At 35.5% G+C, this 21052-nt stretch overlaps 4 protein-coding genes across 5 annotated transcripts in view; 3 read left to right on the top strand and 1 right to left on the bottom strand.

The window, feature by feature from the left end:
- Positions 1 to 117: 117 nt before the first annotated feature.
- On the top strand, positions 118 to 9160 carry LOC117328076. The gene is made up of 6 exons (XM_033885416.1): positions 118 to 401; positions 3245 to 3400; positions 3634 to 3742; positions 7423 to 7499; positions 7851 to 7951; positions 8588 to 9160. Exons 1-6 carry the CDS (start codon positions 235 to 237, stop codon positions 8707 to 8709), a joined length of 732 nt encoding a protein of 243 aa, XP_033741307.1. The 5' UTR covers positions 118 to 234; the 3' UTR covers positions 8710 to 9160.
- LOC117328077 (translocator protein-like) lies at positions 9159 to 18997 on the bottom strand. The gene is made up of 4 exons (XM_033885417.1): positions 18888 to 18997; positions 12838 to 12953; positions 11780 to 11995; positions 9159 to 11228 (listed from the first exon to the last, which is right to left on the bottom strand). The coding sequence occupies exons 2-4, from the start codon at positions 12937 to 12939 to the stop codon at positions 11058 to 11060; spliced, it is 489 nt and encodes a 162-aa protein (XP_033741308.1). The 5' UTR covers positions 12940 to 12953; positions 18888 to 18997; the 3' UTR covers positions 9159 to 11057.
- LOC117328078 lies at positions 15191 to 16322 on the top strand. Of its 2 annotated transcripts, none has more exons than XM_033885419.1 (2): positions 15191 to 15443; positions 15926 to 16322. In XM_033885419.1, the coding sequence occupies exons 1-2, from the start codon at positions 15287 to 15289 to the stop codon at positions 16108 to 16110; spliced, it is 342 nt and encodes a 113-aa protein (XP_033741310.1). In that variant the 5' UTR covers positions 15191 to 15286; the 3' UTR covers positions 16111 to 16322. The 2 variants fall into 2 exon arrangements, with proteins under 2 accessions (XP_033741310.1, XP_033741309.1); XM_033885418.1 differs by having other exon boundaries at positions 15215 to 15443; positions 15920 to 16322.
- A 159-nt stretch (positions 18998 to 19156) lies between the features above and the next one.
- The window catches only part of LOC117328075 (beta-parvin-like), a 94502-nt gene continuing 92606 nt past the window's right edge, over positions 19157 to 21052 (top strand). Inside the window, exon 1 of the mRNA XM_033885415.1 lies at positions 19157 to 19286. Within this exon, the coding sequence (XP_033741306.1) occupies positions 19181 to 19286 (106 nt within the window). The 5' untranslated portion in view covers positions 19157 to 19180. The remainder of the gene's footprint in view (positions 19287 to 21052) is intronic.

The following is a 21052-nucleotide window of genomic DNA, read 5'->3' on the forward strand; positions in this document are numbered from 1 at the left end:
ACCGTACTCTTCTGTAGGAACTCTCCAATGTGAAGAGGATGTAAAGTAGCGGTAAACACAAACCTGCCTTACTGATAACAACAAGTTCTTTTAATACAAGATAATGCGGCAGATTACAACCTTTTTTGCAAGGAATACCCATCACGTAGATATGTACCTTTGAAAAAGTAACCAGGCAGTACGAAATATGTAATTAATTATGATGTTTTATATGTCGTGTCTCCAACAGTTATAATGGAGATGTTGTGTCATCTGTTCCCACTTACATCATCATGGCTTCAAGTCACAAAGGATCGTGATACGGATGATAACCGAACAGGAACAAATATAGGCTTCGATGAAATTATACAAAAGACTCGAAAATATTCCCCACATTCTTTTCTCATTGGAAAAGGAAATGTGTGAGTTTTTGTAGAAGTTCCAGGTCAATTCCATTCATTAAAAACATTTTACATCAAATGTTTCTCGATTAAAGGGACATACCTTCATTCGGACATTAGAAACGTTTACAATTTCTATTGAAAAATTCTATGCCCGTATGAGGATTATATAAGTTTTTGTGCCTACCAGTAATGAAAGTAAACGCTGAAATCTACAGAAAAATGATGTTTCGTATGTACCACACATACTGCCTTAGCTGTAATTGGTGATAATTCGTGATCGGGTCAAATTGAGAATTTGAAGGATTTAATACTTGAAGCAATTTGGTCTCCATTGAGATTTAATGTAAAGATTAAAACTTTAACTGCTTGGGGGGGGATACACATTTCCCATTTAGTTTTATTTTGGTGACCTACACTTTATTCAAATGAAGGAATGTCCCTTTAACTATCATTACTTTGATGCCTCCATGTTTAATAACCTAGGGGCAATACCTCTTTGTGAGATTCTACATGAACACATTTTGTTTTGACCCAACCAAATCAATTATAAAAAGCAGTTTTAAGGATGAAACAATTAAAAATCTATTTCATTTTTGTGTCGCCTGCCAAGCAGGTGGATACTTTTGGGATCAAATCCAAAGGACTGGTCACTCTGATATTAATATGGCACTCAAAACTGCCATGTGGTGATTTAACATGATCAGAACTTAAATCATATGGAAAACAAGCATTTTTCCGACCCAACCTGCAGATTTCCCCCATTCCCTTCAACCTGACACATAAAAAGTATAAATCGGTTGAAATGCAAGATTATTTTACATGTAGGTCAAATACAAGTGATTAGCTATGGTGGTAGCTTTGAAACTCTGAAACAATTTCATTTTTTGCTGGAGTTGTGGCCTTTGCTTATTACAAATTTGCAAAAATTCCATTTTTGTTGCTGGAGTTGGGTCCCTTGCTTATTGCAAATTTGCGTCATTAACTATTTATCAGCTTTTTCCCTCGGCCCATATTGTTTACCACACCAATTTGTAGCTTTGTCATAACAAATTACAGTTTGAGTTCGAACCCCATGTCAATAGTCTATTTTTTGCTTGAGTTATGGCCCTTTGTACATAGGAACTTCTCATAATTACCTGTCGTCCTGACTTTCATGTCCCCATCATGGAATGGGGGGCATATATGTTATATGTGTCCATCCCATCCCATTCTGATGCAATGTAACTAGCTAATCTCTAGAACTGCTGATGTGATCCTCACCAAACTGTGTTTCAGGTGTCAAGTGGCAGCGGGGGCATTGCTGTCTTACATTTTCTAGTTATTTCACCACCACTTGATACATCAATTTGTTACATGGTATGTAGTCTGCTAAAGCTGACTATAATCACAGCAGCTAGGCTCCAAAATTCTGACTGGTCACCTGTTTATATTCTGATCTTCAAAATCAGGGGATTGTTGCCTTAATCGGACAAGAGCAATTTAGGGAGTTGTATAAAATGATTATTCACACTAAATTGACTACAAGTCAGGTCAATTTGTAAAATTATAGAGACTACATCATTTAATTCAGTTAAAGGGTTGTCACTGCATACATATAGACCTCTTTCAAATAAGCCTCATCCTATCAGAATTACTTTCTGTGAAATGGAAACACAGACATGTACGTACATGTGCTCTGAGACAAGTTATTTATTAGATAGCTTTCTCGTATTAGACTACAGACCGAGTTTGTTCCCCGAGTCAAAATTCCAAATTATGCTGGAGTTATGGCCCTTTGTACATTGCAAAATTAATTTTTTCCTGACTTTTTTTCACTACATCATGAATTACATTTTTAGTTCAAATCTGCAATAACATTCAAATTTTTGTTGGAGTTATGGCCCTTTGCACATAAGAAATTATTGTATTACCTATTTTCTAGACTATTTTCCGGTACATTAATTTGTTAGATGGTATTTTGCTTTGTCATATATGATATAACAGATTGAGTTTGAACTCCATATCAAAATTCTATTTTTTGCTGGAGTTATAGTTCTTTGGGCATGGGTACACTGGTGTTATCATCACAATTAACGGTTTTCAGCATTTCTTTTGCTACCGCTTGCCATATCAAATTGAAACTTTGTATCTTATTCATAATGGATTACAAATCAAGTTTTTGCCCTGTATTAGTATTCTTGATTTTGCTGGAATTATAGATGGCCATTGTCACATGTACATCAATATGTAACTTAATTGATGCATGATTTTTTCATGGAGGGATTACAGTTCAAGTTCAGTAATAGTAATGATATCATGCAATCATGATGCCACCCATATATGACCTTAGATGGTAATATAATTCCATCAATCAACCAACCAGCAACAGAGAACATGCATGATTTTGTTCATATATAGTGACCATGAAAATTTCAAAATGACATCCTTTCAGTTAGAGTTGCAGGCGACACATCCACTTCTGGGGAATTCATTAAAGACATGCATATGTAATAATAATGTCACAGCTAACATTCTATATTTTGGTTTCATGCTGACAACAGTAGTCTTTAACCAAACCCACATTCATCCCTAACAAAACTCTAATTAACTACATATTTTGGGATGAAAACTAAACAGTCTACCAATTTTCTACTGACTTTCTAACATTCTGATAAGGATGTATACACAAGAATGAAAAACATTGATACCTATTTTAACAATTAAATGATAAATATTGCAAAAACATGTATCACCTCACAATAAGGTTGTCAGTTGTTGATTAATCATGGCTCATTCAACATTTTGTATGCATCAAAAACAAAAGATCGCACAACTAAATGCTTAAACAGTTATGTTATATCATCAATTCATTGTCTTTACAGAGACATTACAAGCCTGCTGTTTCAGGGAGCTTTGTCTTGTGGAGCGAAGGATTTCACGGTGGTATTCATCTGTCCCCATCCTCTTGATAAGATTCCTAGTGCTGTCCATGGCATGCCAAAACCTGAGGCAAAGATTCTCCAACATGTTCATTTTCAGTAAGATTGTGAAGTCTGTGAATATTTACATGTTTTTCCAAAACATTAATTACATTAATGACAAATTAACATATACATACACGAAATTCATCATTATTTATGATATTAACTTCAAAACACATGTTCGGAATAAACCGGGATGCTATTGGAATCACAACAGTTCGGAATGTGAATGTACATTAAATTTTATATGTAATTATTATATGACTAGTCCAGAACTGTTTACCCTACAGATACCTTAAGAGTGTGGAGGAGTTAATGAGTTATTGTGCCTCTATTCATACACGATCAGTGATGCCAGACGTGGTAATGGTGGATGACCTAGACCAGTATGTAGGACAGGTAAGTTGTCCACTTAACAGAGGTATTAATTTTATATAAAGATATGATTCCTAAAGTGAGGAAAGAACTAATCCTAAATACCAAATTTCTTTCCACATTCAAGCCACACACTGCTTCATAGAGGAAGGTTATATCTATCAAGATAAATGACCTCTTCAGTTTATACCAAGAAGGCTGAATCTCACTCTGTCTGACTCCTATAAAACAAGGGAATACAAACAAAGTGATAGAATGTCGCCCTGTCTGACTCCTATAAAACAAGGGAATACAAACAAAGTGATAGAATGTCGCCCTGTCTCATTCCTACTAAACAAGGGAATACAAACACAGTGATAGAATCGCGCCCTGTCTGACTCCTATAAAACAAGGGAATACAAACAAAGTGATAGAATCATGCCCTGTCACTCCTACTAAACAAGGGAATACAAACAAAGTGATAGAATGTCGCCCTGTCTGACTCCTATAAAACAAGGGAATACAAACAAAGTGATAGAATGTCGCCCTGTCGGACTCCTACTAAACAAGGGAAAACAAACAAAGTGATAGAATGTCGCCCTGTCTGACTCCTATAAAACAAGGGAATACAAACAAAGTGATAGAATGTCGTCCTGTCTGACTCCTGCTTAACAAGGGAATACAAACAAAGTGATAGAATCACGCCCTGTCTGACTCCTATAAAACAAGGGAATACAAACAAAGTGATAGAATCACGCCCTGTCTCATTCCTACTTAACAAGGGAATACAAACAAAGTGATAGAATGTCGCCCTGTCTGACTCCTATAAAACAAAGTAATACAAACATAGTGATAGAATGTCGCCCTGTCTGACTCCTATAAAACAAGGGAATACAAACAGTGATAGAATCATGCCCTGTCTGACTCCTATAAAACAAGGGAATACAAACAAAGTGATAGAATGTCGCCCTGTCTCATTCCTACTAAACAAGGGAATACAAACACAGTGATAGAATCGCGCCCTGTCTGACTCCTATAAAACAAGGGAATACAAACAAAGTGATAGAATCATGCCCTGTCACTCCTACTAAACAAGGGAATACAAACAAAGTGATAGAATGTCGCCCTGTCTGACTCCTATAAAACAAGGGAATACAAACAAAGTGATAGAATGTCGCCCTGTCTGACTCCTACTAAACAAGGGAATACAAACAAAGTGATAGAATGTCGCCCTGTCTGACTCCTATAAAACAAGGGAATACAAACAAAGTGATAGAATGTCGTCCTGTCTGACTCCTGCTTAACAAGGGAATACAAACAAAGTGATAGAATCACGCCCTGTCTGACTCCTATAAAACAAGGGAATACAAACAAAGTGATAGAATCACGCCCTGTCTCATTCCTACTTAACAAGGGAATACAAACAAAGTGATAGAATGTCGCCCTGTCTGACTCCTATAAAACAAAGTAATACAAACATAGTGATAGAATGTCGCCCTGTCTGACTCCTATAAAACAAGGGAATACAAACAGTGATAGAATCATGCCCTGTCTGACTCCTATAAAACAAGGGAATACAAACAAAGTAATAGAATCTCGCCCTGTCTGACTCCTATAAAACAAGGGAATACAAACAAAGTAATAGAATGTCACCCTGTCTCATTCCTACTTAACAAGGGAATACAAACAAAGTGATAGAATCGCACCCTGTCTGACTCCTATAAAACAAGGGAATACAAACAAAGTGATAGAATGTCGCCCTGTCTGACTCCTATAAAACAAGGGAATACAAACACAGTGATAGAATCTCGCCCCTTCTGACTCTTGCTAAACAAGTGTATAATTCAGATTTTTTTTTTTTTTTTTTCTAATGTGCTCTTTCAATACATAATCAGGTAGCTAAAATTGCTGAACCACAACTGGCCTTTTTCTTGGAACCTTTCTGGAAACCCGTTTCATTGCTGTATTTCATATAATCGAAGTTGGTGATATTACCTTTCATTTTCCGATCCCTCCTACCAAAATGCTTGACTACTGATTCTGCATTTTGTCTGTTTCTTTGATACAGTTTAAAATCAAATAGATTTTCATTGAATGAGCCTGCTTTTTCAGAAGATCTTCTCTCAACATTTTCCTGCTCAGTTGTTTAGTTCTAGTTTTTCAATTCAGTCATCCTATTTTCCATGTCAGATTGGTGTTTTTCCTCATTTTCTAGCATGTTACCATAGAATTTAACAGTGTCTCTCAATTTCGCCAATTTATTTTGTAGCTGATCTTATCCTTTTTCAAAACATTTAAACTTAGTAATTATTTGGTCAAGCATGGCACTTAAAATGTGGAAATTATGTAATAACATGTTCATCGCATTACCTGTCAGTGGACCAAGGAATGCAGGAGGGGGCTTATGATGGTCAGGAAACTGATATACCAATTACAAGCTTCAACTGCCAAATCCAAGATCGCTGCCTTTTAGCCAATTTGTTTTTCTTTTCAAAATTGACTGGGCACAACTAGTGACCATAAATAACCTCAGTGCGTGCCAAACTACGTCGGACCAACGGACGTATCCGGTGAAACTGTCGTCAGTCCGATTAGGTAATTAGTATCGCAGGACCGAATGTCCGGTCTGAAATTCATACGGGCCGTTTATTATAGTTTCAATCATAACTTCCTGGCGATGTTTCCGCCATTGAAATACGTTCCTGGTAGCAGTGCCAGGAAAGGCTTTAAAGCATAAAAGTTCTGATAGTTCCAATTCACGCTCAAAACAACAGTATTAGGAAAAGCGGGAGCGAAAGTTTCTAGCTAATTATATGTACAAGTGATGTGATGGGCGCGAGGAATGGCTGAGGTTTGACGGTGGCGTGACGACATGTGTCCTATGCATTGATCAGACTGCTATCACTAAAGGTGTTTTCGTTCTCTAGGGAATAAACATCTCAAAGTCTGGGTTTAGTTGTTTCCTATACAAAACTTTAAATACCATTTAAAACTTGGAAATGTCAGTGCATTGTTCATTGTTGAATATAACATACATTATTCAATTAAATCCTTATAGAAGTGGGATTTGAATTTTTATCTCTGGCTATTTTTTGGTCTGGTATAATTTTGTCCGGTCTGGTTAACATTTATATTTCACCAGACCGAATGTCCTGTAAAAGATTTAAAAGTTTGGCACACACTGTAACCTACATTTTGGAGAAACATCTTTCCGGGACTTCTCAAGAAAAAGGGATAACAAACTTCAACTGCAAAAAGTAAAGATTGCTGCCTGTCAGCCATTTTGTTTTTCCAATCAGACTCAAAATAGAATGGACACAACTAGTGACCAAGGAAAACCTACACATGAAGTTGGAAGAAAATCCTTCCCAGTGCTTCTTGAGAAATAGCAAAAAAAACTTCAAGTCAGAATTCAAGATGGCCACCTGGCGGCCATTTTGTTTTCTGGATCAGACTCAACCTCAATAAGGCAAACCTAAGGAAAAATGGAAGCCTATATATGAAGTTTGAGAAAATTATTGCAGAGCAGTTCTTCTCAAGTAAGATGAAAATGATAGTAACAAGGATTGTTTATGGATGGATAAAGGTGTGATTTGAAATAAATTATAAGCTTACCTTATTCAGAATCATGAAAGAGCTAAAGAAAGGATAAAATGTTATAACACAATGATGTACTTTTGCTGTTAATTTGTATTTTATCATTAAATTGAATGTAACTGTTACAGGAGAAGAAAGGAGAACATGGCCTGGCTAAACTGTGTGCTCTTCTGCTCGATACTGTGACATTCATTAGCTCTAAAAAGTAAGTACGGGTACCTAGAAAAAGATTTAATATATAATATCTATGTCCTTTACTTATCATGGTGGCATGGTTGTGTCCTTGAGCAAGATACTGTACTGAAATTGCTCTGGATGGCATGCAATGGGCCTCCCTTACATTGTATGTTGTTCAGTGGGGTAACCATTGGAATACTAACCCTAATAAGCAAACAATTCATTTTATGTCTACCTTTGAGTATCCTATTCAAATACTCCTATCTTATGTAGACAATTGTGTATAGTGTACTGTAAACCATGCAAGGCCTGTGCATCTGTACAGAAGTATTTCAGATTTTATATGCTACAGTTTACTAACAATGATTGGTGTTTGCAGTGAAAGAGAATTTTGTCAGCTTGTTGTGGGTTGCCGAGAATGCCATGATATACAGCCCTACATCCTGGAGAAATTTAGGTTGACACCAGTTCAGATTGAAGGTAGGCAGACTATTATGTCACCAATGACAAAACTGGGGGAAAAATCATGTCAGGTCTGCAATGTGTTTCTTAAAACATTAATTATACCTTTGGGCAAGATTCGTGTGAATAGCTGGTTATCTTAATTGGAGATTCATTCAACACAGTCAGTCAATATTGTCACCATAATGAGGGAGTTGGAATGTATCTTCAAAACAAATACTAGGTATGGCTTGTCATTTATTTTGAAGAAGTCTAAATCAAGTTTTGTGGAGGGGTCTAATTTTGTATAAAAGCAATATCAGGAATATTGAAGAAAGTCTTTGAAACCCTTTCACGTATGGATAGATTAAAGGAATTACAAATTTGACCTGAAGTGTCAATGGATGAAGAAAAGATGCCCCCGCCCCTCATCCCATGTCCAAAATTTGAAATATTATTTGAAGATTTACTAAAAACAATTTGCTGGGAAAGACTGATTGAATATTCAGCAATTAAATTCTACACTATACATATACCTGGTATTTAAAAATCATCTAGAACACATTTTGCTTTTAGTACAAAAATCTTACATGGAAAATGATGATGTAAGGGAAGTAACTCTTATATTTAATTAATTGATAATTTAACATGGATACATTGTCTTGGAATTTTTAGGTACACAGATTTTAAATCAGTGCAAGCTGTCGACAAAAATAGAGAGCACTGAGATAACTGTACAGTACAGAGTGGCCCAGGGAGCAATATTTCTAGAGGATATCCAGCTAATACAAAGATGACAGGACAATCGCAGCTAGTATCAGAGTCACAAAATAACAGCCTTGTGGAAACATGAAGTAGTCCAGACCGAGTTCACCTCACCACATCATGGAGTTTCTTTGTTTTCTTTGTTAAGTTTTGACAATTTCTCATTGTTGGTCTGAATAATCATCCAAACAACTTGATTTAAACTGCAAAACATTTTTTTGTTTTTTTGTATCATATACAATGTATATAGTTGAATTTTTTAATCAATTAAAGCATTGAGGAGAAGCAGTTTTTTTTTAAGGAAAACTTCCTCCAATCGGGTTAGATGACCTTAAAATCAATATTACAAATGTTTAAAGTGAGATATGTGTTGAATGTATTGAGTAAATGTTCTATAATCGTTTTATTACAGTCTATAAGGCTGAATTTTATTACAATATGTTTAGAGGCAGGTGATCTTAATAAATAAATACAACTACCATTGTTCTTTGTATTTTTTTTAATTTCTGCATATACAATAATAAACATAGCTTGTAAACATAGTATACATAATTCTATTACTGTACAGTGATATAGTGAATTGTATGAAGACTAGGCAATATGAGGAGGTGGTTTTTTTTATATACATGTATATCAAATCATGTATGTGAAGCCAAGAAAAATATGTAACAAGAAAAATGCAAATAATATCAATTCAAAATGCCCCATGAATGCCTGTAGTATAGGGATAAACCTAGGCCTGTTGTAAAATAAAACCTTTCCCTCTCGAAATAGGAATCCCCAAATTAACTTTATTCATATCACTAGCAATTAATTGCAAGTACCTGGAATTTCCACTAACAAAATGAAATTTTGAACTAGCAAACTTCATAGCAGTATTTTCATTAATTGCAATACAAAATAGAGAAATTTAAGAATCACACCACTTATTGGATAGATTTCAGTCATCATAAAATCATACATGTTGGTATCTTTTTTCCACTCAAATTTTGAATATTTATACTCGTGGATCACTTATATGAACCGATTATTGGGGCAAACATACTAGCAAAAATTTGCAAGCAGACAAAATTTTAACTAGCATTTCCTGCAATTTAACTGGCAATTTGCTAGTAAGAGTTAATTTCGAACCCTGGTCTAAGGATATCCCTAGTCTATAAGGACAAGCCCAGCTACTGTAACTACTGTTATTGCCATTTAACATTAAACGGGGTAGGTACATAAGTTACTACTACAACAATTCCTAGATAATTCCTAGATACATGTGTAAATAGATGTAAATATATCAGACTAGCTGTTAGACTGAATTACTAATACATGTACATGTGTAAATAAATGTAAATATATCAGACTAGCTGTTAGTCTGAATTACTAATACATGTGTAAATAAATGTAAATATATCGGACTAGCTGTTAGACTGAATTACTAATACATGTGTAAATACATGTAAATATATCGGACAAGCTGTAGCTATATAAAAATCTGAGGCTTAGAATGACACAAATGGTGTTGGCTTCTTTGTACAAAACAAGATTCACATCAGCTGTAAATTAATCAAATATCATTAAAAGCATAAAGGTAGGTATTTAAACAAACATCTGTAGCTATGCCGACTTCGACACTCTGCATTCCTGAAAAGTGGGAACACTTAAGTTTTGTATAATAACATATCTTCTGAGTATCTCTATCTTGTAAAATATTTTAATTTCTACTTGGATTGGACTTAAACTATTTATTTTTGCCTATTTCATTTTCCTGTGAATTAAATGAATCAGGATGTCTTGGTGCATGAATATATTCTCACACCAAATAACCATTAATCATTGTCAATTTTTAATTATATAATACATTTAAAACTTAGAAGAAAATCTGTTAAGAAATATGTATTGGTATCACAATCTATAAAAATGTCCATTCAATGATGGGCTATAATTTTGCAAAGAATTGCACAAGTTCCAGCATTTAATCATCTATAGGTAGTCATGTGAAAATGCACTCTGGTTTAAAACAAGCATATTGGATTGAAATGTAAGTATTGAATGTTGCTTTGTCAATCCCATGGGTGATGAATTGAATTTTGTTGCAAGGCCAATTCCATTCATCACTCTATGAAATCCACACAAGCAAGATTTAATCCTTAAATAAGTGCAGATTTAAGAACCCATTTTAAGGTGTGTTTTTTCCACTTATAAAACGAAATATACACTGAATATCTAGTTTGTAAACAGTTGACATAATTATGCTCACACTTATTGTATCAGAATGTAAATTCTACACTGTCCAAACAATTTTGATCACACATATTGTATCAGAATGTTAAATTCTACACTGCCCAATCAATTCTGATCACACATATTAAGCACTCTCATACTTTCCATCTCAGTCCTTCCTGTCCTTGTTGAGTTTCCATATACTGAAGTTTAAGGCTGAAGCGAAGGTCACCCAGGCCAAATAAGGAAGCATTAAGTAGGAGGCAGTTTTATTGACAGGATAGAAGGCGTAAGTGGTCACAGCAATCCCACCCCACAGGAATCCTATCTCAATCAGTGACTGTAAAAAACCACAATGGACATCATTACAACGACATCTACTAGTAGATATATACTCCACCAAACAATATCCCGGGACATCAGAATGACATGTAACAGTAGACATTTTCTCAACCAAACAATTACCTGGGAAGTCGGAATGACATCTAAAAGTAGACATTTTCTCAACCAAAAATTTACCTGCGACATCGGAATGACATCTTCCAGTAGACATGTACTCAACCAAAAATTTACCTGCGACATCGGAATGACATCTTCCAGTAGACATGTACTCAACCAAACAATATCCAGGGACGTCGGAATGACATCTTACAGCAGATTTCATCTCAACCAAACATTTACCCCGACATCAGAATGACATCTTCCAGTAGACATGTACTCAACCATATAATTACACAGAATGTCAGAATGACATCTTCCAGTAGACATGTTCTCAACCATATAATTACCCTGGATAGTAGGATAGTTCCATCAGCTGCTGTAGCCATCCATTCCATTGTTTATTGTTAAATTTAATTGCTAAAGATAAATGTGACAGAAGAGAATGCCTACCAAACCAAGTTTGTGAGCTCCAAAGAAGAGGGGTGTCCATGCCCAGTTGAGGGCAAGCTGTGTTCCATACAATGCTAAAGGCATGGCTGCATCACCATCAAAACCTCCACCATCTCTCCACACCAGGTAGGATGCTGCTCCCATCCCTGTGTACAGTGTGGTCCACATCGGGCCAAACACCCAGTTTGGGGGCCGCCAGGTTGGAAATTTCAAATGCTTTCAAAAATAAAATTTTCTTTATGTAAGAAACCATTCTTCAAAGAAATCTTTTTCCTTTGTATTTTTTTATATGTCGAAAAGATTAAGTAATTTATGATGTGGGCTTAACTGAATTTCTGTACATACATTGTATTAATGAAGGAAAATTAAATCATGCTTTTGTAAATCTAGGACAGAGGATTTTGAAATTATGATAGACAACCTTTTATCAATATAAACAATAAAATGTCTGTTCATGACCACTCAAGATTGGCCCAGTTTTTCAATCCCATACACTTTGCCCACCAAAGCAGATCTCAATACTTTTCGAATAAGGGTACTGTTTTCTCTTCGTTTTATTTAAATCTTAAATAAAATCTACATTAACCAGTCATTTTCACAGATCCACTTTGTCCTTTGAACCCAAATTACCTTGACTTTTGGTCTGTAGACTTGTTTAATTTTGATCTACTTTGCTTTATAATGTCATAACAAATATCTTCATTGGTAGAAAGATATAAAAATTTCCATCGACCTTTGGACCTAATGACCTTGACCTATACCTTGATTTTTACCTCAACTAAGAAATTAACTTGTGGATGGACAACAATAATCTCAAATAGGATATATAGATGCACTTATAAACCTGGTATCAAGAATTTATTAAATGTCTTTTTTTTTCCCAACAGCAATGTTTTGTTTTGTGTTGAGAATTACACTGTAATATCTACTGCATAAACTTTAACTTATTTAACCTCAGTATTCATTACAAGAATACCTGGTATTAGAAAACCTTATTTCTACAATGGTTAATTGCTCTTTGGCATCTGAACAAGAAAACTTATGTTTTGACATTTTACCTCAAACCAGGTAGGGATATTGTTTTTGGTCACAAATCCTCCAAGTATTCCACCAACATGAGGCAGTAATACTGCTCCAGCAATACGAATATAATCCGACATGTTAATTTTGACACCTAAAAACAAATAAAAACAAGGTATTACTAAACGTAACTAATCCCCGTGATCGTTTAATTGTTCTTTGCACCCAAAATAAATCCCTAATGAGCAAAATAAGAAAGCAGTGTGTGAAGTTTGTTCATGATAGGTCCACTTAAACAGAGTTAGATTTGTCCACTTAAACTGAATTATTTTCCAGAAACCTAACTTCTATTTATAACCTTGACCTATCACTTTTTCACCAGAAAAGAAATTCCTATAAAGCACTCTTGATGAGGAAATGTGTGTGTAGTTTAAGCTTGAAATATCCACTTGAACTTGAGTTTCTGTCTGGAAATCAATTTTCTATTTACAGTGACCTTGACCTTTGAACCCAAAAATAAATCCTTAGCAAGCAATTTCATGAGGAAGTCTGTAAGTGTGTGAATTATGAGCTAAATAGGTCTATTTAAACTTTTTATAATCATTTTCTCTGGAATGGGTGATGTGGACAAACAGAATGATGTAGAGACAAAAATTTAACAGGAATGCAATATCATCTTCCATTCTAGGGAAAATAGTGTATCTGTAATAAAAGTGCAGTTGAAAATTGTATACATGTATAATTGAATAGGAAAGTTTTATCCACTTTATGCAAATATCTGACTGGCGACTAGTGGTAACTCATCAGAGGTCAATAGATACATAATTATATATGTGCCCTTTATGTCACATCGGTACAGATTTTGAACCTATATAGACCATGGCCTATTGTGGGAGTCCTGTCTCTGTACCATTATTCCTATTCAATGATTTTTTTTGGCTAGATCTACAGCCCACTTTGGGCTGTTTCCCCTTTCCAAAAAAAGGTGTATTTTCCCAATTTTGAAACATCATTTTTCCCAATTTAAAAAAAAAAAATAAAAAAAATTTGTATTGAATTTCTATCTGGTTATCTGTATTGTATTTCATTCCTAGAATATGTGAATATTATGGTACGATAGTTGATCATCATACACGTGAACAGTAGACTGACAAATTTACTTCCGCGATAGACAAGTTGGCCTTAATTAGTCGTATAAACGGTATAAGGGAGGTAACTCGAATCCTGATCACTGTTGCGCTTTCCACAAATGACATGCAGGCAAGCGTTTCAGAGAGTCCGTAGACAAAACAAGAAGACTTCCTTTGTTTTGTAGTCTAAGTATTAACCCAGGATGCTTGCTACTGACTCTTCATATCATGAGGCAGACCAGAAAAGCCAATAAATGAAGTGTTTTGACTTATTTAAGTATTTTGTCATTATTTGCTATTTTCCCAAATTCACCAAACACCGCAATTATTTTCCCAATTGAAAAGGCATATAGGCTGTTGAAAAAATTACCTGAAAAAAACACTGCTATTCAGGAGAAGTAGTAACAACAGAAATGGCAGTTTAAAAGAAGGAAACTGGAATATAAGCTCCACTAGGGTCAGAAGAAAGAGGCCTAAACAAGGAAAATTCAGGTATATTTTTAACCCATCTTAGCTTCTATCCAGATAAAAGACCAAAATACAGCCTGGAACATAATTAATTTCGATAAACTGTCAAACTACCCTTTCCTCAGAGTTCCAATCAGTGGTAGATCAGTTGTTTCCTTTCATTAATCCTCATATATTGTGGAATCTTTACCCAGTACTAGTGGTTTTGTATTTATGTGTTTCAAAATTGTAATGGCTTGTTGCTTTATATACGTTTTTTTTTTTTTTAGTTTTTTTTTTTCTTATTGACAACCCAGATAGCATGACTACGTTGGGCCAACGTTGGCATATGGTTGTACGGTTGGCCAATGGTTGGCGTTGGTCATACAACGTTGGCCCGACGTTGGCCCAACAACAACTTGTTTTACTCGATAGCAAGTGAAGATAAGTTGGGAACACTACGTTGGCCCAACATTGGCCCCCTGTTAGTACATTTCAGTGCTGAATTACCTAGGTTGGTCCAACGTTGGTCCTACGTTGACCCGATGTTGTAAGCCCAAGCAGGTTTACAACAAATTCAAACAAAAGTGATTATCTGTAATCAAAGTTGATATATATATTATCAATCATTTGTAAAAATACACTTCATAAGATTTTTTAATAGTGATTTTTTTTTCAAAATCACTATATAATAAAATGTATTGTTTGCGTGAGAATAACTAATGATAAATTAAAGTCTTTTATACTGTAGTAAAACAGGAACAAGGACATAAATGTTTTGGTAAATATTTTAGTGGCCGGTTTAAGGATGCCATTTTCTATGCATGTTTACTGCCCACAACTGGGTCAGTGCTTCTCACAGCAAGGGTCGGACCAGTTCCCTTGGTAACCGTGACATCTGATACTAGGGATGGTCAAGCTGCCTGCAGATGTTACATTCTTATCAGGGACCTTGTCCGAGCTGTTTAACTGGTTGTATACAGTACACGTGCTATTTCGACTTACACAGAAGATATTTGGATTAATCACGAAGAAGAAAGAGAGCATTTCTTTGATCAAAAGACAATGTAAGTAGGCTATATGATTTGCTTAATTATATGTTTCAATTCCTGAAGTAATTTTAGTATATTAATTAATTCCACAAGACCACCTGCCGTACGTACACTACCGTACGTACACTTTTGCTTGCTAGATATCGGGGTCATAAAGTTTTCAGAATTTATTTTTCATTTCTTACACACACACACATATATACTAAGTATATTTATCTACAAAATTTGTGTAGCTGTTCCATGTTCAATGTCAGATCGTTTGTAATTCCCTTGTTTCTTGATAAAGGGGCAGATTGCCTCGAAAATACTTGTCTGTACTGTCGTTATTACTACTTGACAAATTTCATATATATATATAATCTATATATAATAATGTAAATTACTTTAATGCCATAACTGCAGAAATGTCCAGGTTAGCGATTCAGGCCATCTGTGCCGCCTGATTTTTACATTCTGTGTAGATTTGATATATTGTTTTTTTATTCCAACAGCTACAGTAAGGAAGAACCGCCTGTGTGCGACAGCAACAGATTCGGAAATTGCAGCAATTGCAAAAGATTGGTTCAGATTTGCTTGTGATCGCGATGGTGGCAGGAAAAGGAGAGAGGAACAAAAAAGGGCACAACAGGCAGCTACTGCAACTATCAATGCTGTGCTTAGTGACAATTCCGAACAGGACTGATCTGGGACAGATAACTAAAATTAACATCTGATAATCATTTATCAGTTTTGACTCTTTATAATGATATATAACGTACTGTAATCAAAACTGTTGATTGTATAAGAGAATAATGTACATTTACTCACTGTATTGTCATCATATACAAATAAATTGTAAAGCACTTGCCAATATGACAACTGATTAATTTTTATGTTGCCAGCATTACACATAAGCATCACTTTATCTACTATTTGTTACGTTGGGCCAATGTTGGGCCTATGAAGGTGAAACCAATAGTTGGAAATACACACTTGAAACCAACGATGGGCCAACGTTGGCTATCTGACATACAATGTTGGTCCAACGATGGGCCAACATTGGCTATCTGACATACAATGTTGGTCCAACGATGGGCCAACACGTTGGGCCAACGATGGGCCGATGAGCAAAATTACATTGGGCCAACGTAGTTTGCCAATATTGGCCCTACGTAGTCAACATCTGTGGGCCAACGTTGGCCCAACGTAGTCATGCTATCTGGGAAGTTGCCACACTTGCACAAGTCAAAATGTCATTGGTTATTATTTTTAGTCGCTGAGAAAATAACACTTTAATTAGCCAATACCTAAAAACACCAAGCAAACTGGCTTTGGATAAAACAAAGAAGGGAGGAAGACTCCTGTCAGCAAATTCTGTTCTATCAAACTCCGATAATTTTTTTTTAAGTCAGGGCATTGCTTTGAAAAAAAAATAGTTCCTGAAATGTTCACAACATTATCAGCATAGTTAATACATTTCTGTGAACATCATCTACTTTGAATGACGGACTACATTGACGTGCCTTATACTTGGAACTAAGCGAATCATTACCCCTAGTTACAGAAATTACCACCAGAGGTCTCAAATTCCGAACTTCCGCCGAAGAGTAATTTATACTGAATATACCTTTTTCATGTAATAGCACTTTATTTGTAGTCTTGATAGTTTTCAAAAATGCATATATAGTTCAACTACATCATATATGAACCGAAAGAAACTACAAAATGAACTGTGATAGGAAAAATAATGAAAACGAAAGTGAGAGATTGTGATGTCACAACTCGTAGGTGATTGTAATATGGCAGGCGTAAACACCTCCATAAAAACTATAGTCAAGTGTATAATGAGGCTGGTCTGACCTAGAACGAATATTCATACCCTGCCTACACTGCTCTCCGGCAGGGTATGAAGTCCCTTCCATTGCCGATAGTGTAGCAAGCCCCGATGTGATTTACATCGGGCAGTATTTAGCTGTGGTTAAAATTTTCTCGGATAAAAATACACATGTAAATTGATGATTCTGGTATCTATTATCAATATTCAAGCCACAAACCTGCACATTACGTCAATTGTTTGACAATAAATAGCAAAATCCAAAACGAGCAAGACACACGGAGATATCAGTTCAAACATACCGCCATCTTTGATACAAGTGTAAAGGTCAGTTTTCTTATAAGGAAATCAAAATAAATTGATGCTAATGAAATTTCCCGCAAGATTTCAACAGAAAAACAGATTCGGAGTTATATACTGTACCTCGGTGAGGAATGTCAATTCATTCTGAAATTATTTAATTACGCAAAGTAAGATTCGCTTTCTTCACAAGAGTTACAAAACAGTGGTTAAATACCTCTGATTATGTATTTATTTATCGTAGTAGCTTCATCCATATATGGATCACGGGCTCCATATTTGGGTTAGAATCCTCGCGAGAGTTCTTCGAGAAGTATCATGGCGGATCACGGAGACAACTCCGAGCAGTATGATATCAGAATATGCGAATTAAAGATTTCCAGATTAGGCGGTAGGCTAATACACTGCAAAATTGTATTAGAAATGTTTAATTATACGAACTATTACTCCATATTTGTTAAACAATATCCGCTATTTGTAGCATTTTCGAGGTTCACTGTTTTGCTACATTACGAGCAGCTAGGTCTGACCAAATGGGACAGAGGAGTGCAGCCCTAAAAGGGAAACTTTTCACTTTAAAAAATTAGAATTTCACTTTAAAACCCTTCTCCTTCTTAACCCTTGGTTGGATTACAACCAAATTTGGTATGAAACATACTTGGGGGGTGTTGTTATTTTTCAGCCTCATAAAAACTTTGACATGGCAGCCACGTCAGCCATTTTGTAACATGACTGTGTGCACAATCACTGTTTTCCTAAACAACACCTATTTCAAACTTCTCAAGTTCCACAAGTGGGATTCAGTTCTTACTTACCTGAAATGAGCCTGACCAAAAAGTGTTGTTATTTTTCAGGTCACTGGTCAGTGAGAAATCTAAGATGGCCGCCATGGCAGCTATCTTGAAAAACACATTTTAAACTTCTTCTCCAGTAACACTGCTGTCATTGAGCTGGAAATTGGTGAGGATGTTATGGAAAGTGAGCCAAGAAAGTGTTGTTTTTCCGGCCATGGCTAACTAAGTGCGACTTTACAGAGTATTACAATACAATAGTAGAAGGGTCTTTAAAGTCAAATGACCGTTAAGGCCCGTGGGCCTCTTGTTTTATTTGATTTCCCCCCAATTTTGGCACATTATGCTTATGGATCCAGGACTGTCACAGTCACTGAGATTGTGTCATCAGCATCCCTCGGTTGGAGGTCCCGAGTTCCGGTCTTGTAGATGCACTTTGCCTCCAAGGTATGTATGCAACTACTGAATGACAACATCAAAAATACCATTTAAATTAATAAATGAATATTGAATAACACGAGATACATTTCCTTTAAAGCTGACAATTTCATTTACCTTCTCAACTTTGATGCGTTTGTAGTTTATACAAAAACGCTTCCTTGTAGGCCAACTTGCGTAACTCTACCGGATACTCTCGAAAAAAAAATGGGTTGTGTTAGACTAACATTTGTTTGATACATTGACAGGAACAAATCTTTAAGTAAATCAAACATGTGATTTATAAAATTGTACAAATTGGATGTTCAAAGATATTTTTCATTTTCTGGGCGAACGTAAACATTATTTATTTCTTCGTGATTTTATTTAGTTTTGACCTTTGACCTTCACAACGGAAGTGTAAATCCAAAATGGCCACCCAACCAGGTTCCCCACCACCAGCAACACCTAGAAAGAAGGAAGACTCCTTTCTGGATAAAATCGGTACATTGGGAAGAAAAAAGAAGGCGAAAGAAGGTAATTTTCATACAATTCTGAGCTCAAGATCTATTCATTTCTTTTACATTACCTCAGTACCACGACTATTCAGTCAAAATATTTCGGATGTTTTCCCAACTTTTCAATCTGTCTTGCCTGCAATATTACCAAAAATGGACATGCAAGAACAATTCCGCCAACGTTATCCAGACACTTGCTGTAACATTTAACTTACCATTAAAGTTGTTTTAACACTTATATATTGGATAAATAAACCATCAGATGGACGTTATTTTGTTACACAGGTTGTTGTTACGGGTTATTTCCCTTGTATCTATACAGAAGAATTGTACAGGCAGGTTGCTGTACGTATGTCTACTGACTGTATAGATATAATTCCGGAGCTATAAAAAAATCCAAATAATTCTGTATACCGGTTAATATACTCTAATTAGCGGATGCATAATTATGATAGACACTCTAGTCAGAATTCTGCTATGTTAAAACGCGAAATTTAGCCGACGTGGTCTGGAGTTGCACATCTGAGAATGTTTTCACTATTCATACCTGTCAAGTCAAGTGCATTACTATATGTAACAAACATCAATGGAAAGACAAAATAATTACATTGCAACTTCCCAAAACCGGTGCCGGTCATTGCAACCGACCATGAAATCAACATCTTAGGGGATTGTTGTCATATACTAAGCTTTGTTTTAGGCCTATATATGCGTGCAGTAGGTAAATTGGTACCTAACACTTACGACAAGAGTGGCATTATGATTTAATTATTTTCTTGTATAATCAACACAGTCAAGATGAAACCAAATCACCATGCATCATTAAAGTGGTTTGGTCTGTTTGCCCTATGCTAAAGCAACCCACTTTGGATCTTTTTTTAAAAGTGAAATAAATTTGTAAATAGATCTATTAACATGACGTTACGTTTGTGAGACTGTTACTTGACTAGACTCTAGCAACGTTATAATTATACTTATAATGTATTGCCCTCCTACTGAAACCCTGTTGTACCGCCACCCCCGTTAAACCGCCAAAATCGGCACTGGACAAAAGGTGGCGGTTTAACGGGGCACTACTGTACAGCATTTTTATAAACGTGCACTATATTTCACATTACATGATATAATAATACTTTATATTTCAAGTATTACACATAGGTAAAGATTATATATATATAACCTATATCAAATTAAGCAGTTAGATGATAATATGTACAGGATGATCAGGCTTTTAAAAAGCAATATATTCTAATAAGGCCTGTAGTAATTAGGTAATGTTTGAAATTTTTGTTCTTTATATTTGTATTCGTGAAATTGTTCTAGTTTGCAATGCAATGAAATAAAAGAAATACCCCATATCTTGCACTACCCCATCAGCACGGAGATGTAGGTCTAATGCAGGTCAGTGCCAGTAACACCTATGACCATTGTGATGTATATATATATTTGCGATCAGTATTGGAACTTATTTAGTAAGTTTAATTTTTGTAGATTTCTGAATTCTATGACTTCATTAGTTTCTGTGATATTAACACTTCTTCAAAGTACAAAACATCATCTTATGAATATTATATCTGAATCTCGACCAGTCAAAATGGACCTCTTCTCGAAATCGAACTCTCTCTAAACTAGTCTAAAGTTCCAAATGATATGCTCTCATGACCACAGGATTTAAAATCAAATCTTTGTAACCAGCAATGCAAACTGCCAGTTGGATTGCAGGAAATGCTAGTTTAGATTTTATGTACTTACAAATTTTCGCTGGTATGTTTTCCCCGACAATCT

Source organism: Pecten maximus, chromosome 5 (assembly GCF_902652985.1).
Source record: "Pecten maximus chromosome 5, xPecMax1.1, whole genome shotgun sequence".
Classification (NCBI taxonomy): domain Eukaryota; kingdom Metazoa; phylum Mollusca; class Bivalvia; order Pectinida; family Pectinidae; genus Pecten; species Pecten maximus.